The sequence below is a fragment of the Triticum dicoccoides genome, chromosome 5B (genome assembly GCF_002162155.2).
Source record: "Triticum dicoccoides isolate Atlit2015 ecotype Zavitan chromosome 5B, WEW_v2.0, whole genome shotgun sequence".
Lineage (NCBI taxonomy): Eukaryota > Viridiplantae > Streptophyta > Magnoliopsida > Poales > Poaceae > Triticum > Triticum dicoccoides.
Window position 1 is genome coordinate 371,849,429 of NC_041389.1, and position 6,576 is coordinate 371,856,004.

Consider the following 6,576-nt stretch of genomic DNA (forward strand, 5'->3'; position numbering starts at 1 on the left):
ATATGCTAACTTAGAGCTTATATGCTTAGTTTCCTATAGGTTAGCTTCAAAATAACTTATGTTAGCACAAAATGATCAAGTTTACATAATAAGCTTATAGTCTTTCTCTTATTCTTCTTCTTTTCCAAAATGACATATGTTAGCTTCATTTTACCTAAGTTGGCTCTAATATACTAACTTAGAGCTTATATGCTTAGTTTCCTATAGGTTAGCTCCAAAACAACTTATGTTAGCATAAAATGATCAAGTTTACATAATAAGCTTATAGTCTTCTTCTTATTCTTCTTCTTTTTCAAAATTCTTCTTATTCTTCTTCTAGTGTTCTTCTTCTTCTAGTATTCTTCTAGTCTTCTTCTTCTTCTTCTTCTAACTTCTTGTTTATCATTTTGCAGATTTGATTTAATTCACGGAAACTTGTATGGATGGAGTGCTTCTTTTTCATTTGTGTTTTTATTTTGTATCAATGTGAAACTTTTGTGAATTGATGGATAACGGTGTTGGACGAACAATGTGAAACTTTTGTAATATGTAACGATGGAACTATGTGTTGGCTATGTATGTATATATGACGGAACTTGTGTGTTGGCTATGATTGTTATATGGATGCTTGTGGTATATATATGTGTTGGATATCTCATATGTGAAATAGTGACCTGAGATTAAGAAAAAAAATTAAAAAAATTGTTATTAATGGCGCACTACCATGTAGTGCGCCATTAGTATAACAAACACTAGTGGCGCACTGTGGGCAATACTAATGGCGCACTACATGGTGCGCCATTAGTATACCAGATACTAATGGCGCACTAGTGGTGCGCCATTAGTAAAAATTACTAGTGGCGTGATACTAATGGCGCACTTTACTAGTGGCGTGATACTAATGGCGCACCAGTAGTGCGCTATTAGTAGGCAAAATCGGTGCGCCATTAGTAGGCCTTTTCCTAGTAGTGTCTCATTAAGTTATAATATTCTTTCAGTCCATTTGCACTTTCCCCTCCCGTTCCCGTGCCGCTCCCTGGCGGCATCGGGGCGTCAACCCTAGCCGCCAGAGGAGGGCCAAGCTTGTGCCCACCCCGCCGCCGCTGCCGCCGGCATCGGCTGCGGTGGCGGCGGGCCCCTGCTCCTAAGGAGGCGAGGGAGACCCGCGCGCTGCTCCTGGCGGCGGTTTTGGGGGCTGGGGCGGCGGCCCCAGATCCGGTCCGGTCTCTGGGCGGCGCGGTCGCGGGCGGGCGGTGGCTCCCGTCGACTGCGAGGGCGGCGACAGGGCTGCTGCTGTTTGACGTCCTTGCTGCAGCACGAGGTGGTGCGGATTGGAGAGATTCGGGTGCGGCTCCTCCTTCCTCTGGCGGGGTCGGCCGGTCGGTGGAGACGGCGGTGCGCGCCCAAGACCCGACAACCCTGCTCCTGCTGGCCGGGGGGTCGCGCGGGACGGCCTCAGCTGGGACGAGCGTGGGCGCGGGCTGGAGCTTCCCCTCGGTGCTCTACGGTGCTGGTTTGGTGGCGGTTGGTGGTCGGCTGGTTCGGGCTTGTGGTGGTTGAGCATCTCTGGGAGAAATCCTTCTCCGGCCTCTGCTGGATCCGGCGACGGCGACACCCGCGGGCGCCGCACTCTTTCTTGGAAGCGTCGTTGGGGTGTGGTGCTTCTCCCCGCGGCCTTGGCTTCGGAGGGAATCCTTAGATCCGCGGGACCGGACGATGAAGGCGTCTCCACGTCTTCTTCCTTCTTGGGGGGCATCGTTTCGGAGCCGGCTACAACTGAAGACTGGTGAATGGCGGCATCTTCGCCGCGGTGGATGGCGGCATCTTTGCCGCGTGGTTGCTGAGGCGGCCGTTTTGGGGGAGCTGATTTCTGTTTGGCAACAATGATGGCGTCAAGAGAAGCTTGGGTCGGGGCTCGGGCTTGGTACTTGGATCTTCCTGGCGTTTCTGAGGTGCTCTTTCGTGGTTTGCCTTGTTGCTTTGAAGTCGGAGCTACGGTGGAGCGGGTCCAGGTGGTGACGATGACAGGCGCTCGGTGGTCGTTTGCGGCAGGCACGGTCGGCGTAAGTCATGCATATTTCCCTGATGATGTTCGTCGTCAAAGTCGGAGCTGTCAGTTGTTCGTGCGTTTGGCCATCTATTGGCATGTACCGTTGTGGAGTCTGTTCCACGTCAGTGGCCAGGTTGGCCGGTGGTGCCCATGTGTTTATGGGTTGGATTGTTTCAGTTTTAGCCCGGTTTTCCTTTAATTAACCGGGCAATTCTTACTTCTTCGTAATCAATGAAATGGCAAGTCTTTTGCCTCGTTTCAAAAAAAAAAATATTCTTTCACTGTGATAGTGAACGAAGCATCCTTTGAAGTTTGACAACTCCACTTCACCATGTTCTCCGAGTTTATGTATGTGTGCGCGTGTGATGGTTTTTTGCCTATATCCATCTATATTGTACTCGGTATTTTTTAAAAGAGATCTTACACAGTCGGTTCAGAAGACAAAACAGTCAATAGGGTTCATAAACTATAATGATAGTGAAAATTAACTAATGTCCGGAGTTTGTTGTGTATGTATCGCATATTCTAGGTCTACCAAATATATCTAGGCTCTGACTGGAATCTAGGAGCTTGAAACATGAAGACGGCCACAAGTTTCAGGGCATTGTCAACACGGACTACAAAACGCACGCAAATGTTTAGACCGGATGGTCCGGACACTTAGCCATCCAACGTGATTCATCAAGTCGGTACGGTCTTGTCTGGGCACCCAAAATCTCACAAATTGTCCTCAAACTAGGGAAGCTCTTCGGGTTGGTTAAATTGGCTCACTTTCAGTCATATCTCACAGTTTGAATTTGAGGTACACCATTGAATAGTGAAGGTGTCTGCAAACCTGTCTGGATATGTCCGCGGACATTTGATGACGTTTGTTCGATGATCCGGGTTGAAGATGCCCTCACTCCTATTCAACCAGCTTTCATTTGGTCTGGGTGGGAGTACTACTATTTTTGTAGGGCGAACTCTCTATAAATGCACCTATACCATTTGAGATACAGAGGGTGCTTGTATACGTTTTAGTCCCATGATTAAAAGTAGTGAGACTAAAACTTGCTATCCTCACCAATGCTTGGATACAAATATTAAATAGACTAAAATTGAGTTAATGAGCATTTATTATCCTTCAAACCTTCCAATTCAGAACTCGCATGTGTTAAAGGAGGAGACTTAAATGAGGAGAGAGACTAATCCACATTTTAGTAGGGTTCCCCTGACTAAATTTTTTTAGTCTCAAGACTAGTTCTAGCCTCTCTGTAGTCAGGGGTGATTGAACTTTAGCCTTTAAAAGAGACTAGTTTTAGTCAGACTAAAAATAGTCCCTTGGATCCAAGCATGCCCATAGAGGGTGTTTGGATACGTTTTAGTCCCATGACTAAAAGTAGTGAGACTAAAACTTGCTAGCCTCACTAATACTTGGATACAAATACTAAATAGACTAAAATCGAGTTAAGGAGCATTTATTATCCTCCAAACCCTCCAATCCAGAACTCGCATGTGTTAAAGGAGGGGAGTTAAATGAGGAGAGAGACTAATCCATATTTTAGTAGGGTTCCCTTGACTAAAATTTTTTAGTCTCAAGACTAGTTTTAGCCTCTCTGTAGTCAGGGGTGATTGAACTTTAACCTCTAAGGCCTTGTACAATGGGAGATGCTTAGGGAGGTGCCTCGAAAAATAAACCGAGTTTTTCTGAAGCACCGGTGTCTATTTCTGTAGGAGAGACGCTTAGTTAAGCGTCTATCCTGTACAAATAAGCACCGGTGCTTAAGGAAAGCTTGGTTTATTTCTCTAAGCACCTCCCCTAAGCACCTTGCATTGTACAAGGCCTAAAAGAGACTAGTTTTAGTCAGACTAAAATAGTCCCTTGGATCCAAGCACGCCCATAGAGGGTGCTTGGATACGTTTTAGTCCATGACTAAAAGTAGCGAGACTAAAACTTGTTAGCCTCACTAATGCTTGGCTACAAATACTAAATAGACTAAAATCGAGTTAATGAGCATTTATTATCCTCCAAACCCTTCAATTCAGAACTCCCATGTGTTAAAGAAAGGGAGTTAAATGAGGAGAGAGACTAATCCATATTTTAGTAGAGTTCCCCTGATTAAAACTTTTTAGTCTCAAGACTAGTTCTAGCCTCTCTGTAGTCAGGGGTAATTGGAACTTTAGCCTCTAAAAGAGACTAGTTTTAGTCAGACTAAAAATAGTCCCTTGGGTCCTAAGCGGCCGCCACTAACGCACTCCGCAGGGTGAGCTAGACGCGCTAGCTAGCAAGTAGCTCGTCGCTGCCAGTGCACGCAGAGGGAAGACGACGCGACTGAGGCCATGGCGTACTCTTGTCTGCCCTTGTATGCGCCTTCCTTTCTTGTAGTGCTTCTCGTTTTGCCTCTCATGGCAGTGGCATCCGCCGCCGCGCCCGCCGCCGAGACGTCCTACGAGACCAAGTCCTTGGACCCCGGCCTCGCCCTTATGACGCTGCCGCAGCCGGTGTCCGGCCCGGAGAGCCTCGCCTTCGACCGCCGCGGCGGTGGGCCTTACGCCGGCGTCTCCGACGGCCGCGTCTTCAAGTGGCGCGGCCGCCGCCTCGGCTGGACCGAGTTCGCGTACAACTCCAGACACAAGCAAGCATCGACCCTGTGCATCCTCTGGACATACATGCAGTACGTAAAGATTATAACCTTTGCACACCTGTGTGCGTTGGTGTCTTGTGCAGGAGCGTGGGGATGTGCGCGGCGAAGAAGAAGCTGGTGGTGCCGGAGAGTGTTTGCGGCCGGCCGCTGGGGCTGCAGTTCCACCACAAGTCCGGCGACCTGTACGTCGCCGACGCATACCTGGGGCTGATGAGGGTGCCGGCGCGCGGTGGGCTGGCGCAGGTGGTGGCGACGGAAGCCGGCGGCGTGCCCTTCAACTTCCTCAACGGCCTGGACGTCGACCAGAAGACCGGCGACGTCTACTTCACGGACAGCAGCAGCACATACCGAAGGAGGTACATATAAATCTTGATTTATATTTGACCAAAGCAGAAAATTACGTCAATATTTACGAATATATATACTCTCTCCGATGCAAGTTATACTAAAGCAAAGCAGCGTCAATTAGTATGGAATCGGAGGGAGTAGTAGTATTAAAGGTCTGTCTAGGACACATCTAGATGTGACATTAGTTATGTCACATCTAACCTCACGTTCACTATGTTTATAGTCTTTTTTTTTCGTCTCAGCTTTTTTTTTTGTCTCCGCTTTTCGTCTCAGTTATGTCACTACGTTATTTGTGGGAGTTTAGATATGACATCGTTAGAAACATCTAAATATGAATTAGGTAAACAGTAAAATATATTTTATCAATCTGAGACAAAAAGGAAGTACTTGATTGACCAGGCTGTTAGTTGATTTTGTCTTGCTTTTGCAAAGTTATTACGATGCAGTATACCTTTTATAGAGGGCCTATGCATGACGGTCTCCCTGGTGTACATCGCAGCGAGTACCTACTGGTGGTGGCCCTGGGCGACGAGACAGGGCGGCTGCTCCGGTACAACCCGCGGACGCGCCGCGTCACCGTGCTCCACGCCGACCTGTCCTACCCGAACGGCGTGGCCGTCAGCGCGGACGGGTCGCACGTCGTGGTGTCGCACACGGCGTTGTCCGAGCTCCGCCGGTACTGGGTGCGCGGGCCCAAGGCCGGCACGAACGAGACGTTCGCGGAGCTGCCGGGGTTCCCGGACAACGTGCGCTCCGACGGGCGGGGCGGGTACTGGGTGGCGCTGACTCACGGTGGCGACGACGGCGTCGCCGCGCCGACGGTGGCCGTGAGGGTGGGCCGCGACGGCGCCGTGGAGGAGGCGCTGGGCGGGTTCAGCTTCGAGACGGTGAGCGAGGTAGGCGAGCGGAACGGCACGCTCTGGGTCGGCTCCGTCGACACGCCCTACGCCGGCGAACTCAAAAGATACTAGTGTAGTGCTGCGGCTTCATATATACGAACGCCGGCGATCATCATTCTCAATTCATCGATCGCCACTGATCGAATATGTACACTGAACGAATTGTACGCGACGCTTTTGTGATGTAGTGTAATGTGTGTACGTGATGGGTAGCGCACATGTGCATGTGTATGGACTCGCAGTGATGGCATCAGTGTGTGGTTGTGATGCCGTAGTACTACGTACCATATGTGTGTTCTTTGAAAAATATTTTCTGAAGGGGTAGTTGTTTGGTGTGCATGCAGTGCAGGTGCAATTCATTTCATTGCCTAAACACTGTGTCCAGGTGCGGTGTAGGCCAGGAGTACTGAAGTACGTAGTAGGCGTAGCAGAGGTCAAAGAAAACGCCTGGATCAGGTAGATGGCCGGTCTCTGCCAGTGCAATCAATCGCCGTGCAAGAGGCCACGTCCATGGACCCATGTGCCGTTAAGGCACATCTCTCCAGCGCTGATCGTAAACCGGACATCGCATCCGTCCGTAAACCAGTACGGACCGGTGTCTAAACATTGGTACGGTCATCCATCGTTATTACTCAAATGTGCGTTTTTAGAGCCGTTCGGCAGTCATTCGGCTCCG

The 6,576-nt window shown here is 49.4% G+C and overlaps 1 protein-coding gene across 1 annotated transcript; it reads left to right on the top strand.

Annotated features, from left to right (window-relative positions):
* Positions 1-4,269: 4,269 nt before the first annotated feature.
* LOC119309219 (protein STRICTOSIDINE SYNTHASE-LIKE 10-like) lies at positions 4,270-6,227 on the top strand. The gene is made up of 3 exons (XM_037585256.1): positions 4,270-4,644; positions 4,737-5,009; positions 5,501-6,227. The coding sequence occupies exons 1-3, from the start codon at positions 4,349-4,351 to the stop codon at positions 5,970-5,972; spliced, it is 1,041 nt and encodes a 346-aa protein (XP_037441153.1). The 5' UTR covers positions 4,270-4,348; the 3' UTR covers positions 5,973-6,227.
* The last annotated feature ends 349 nt before the right edge of the window (positions 6,228-6,576 follow it).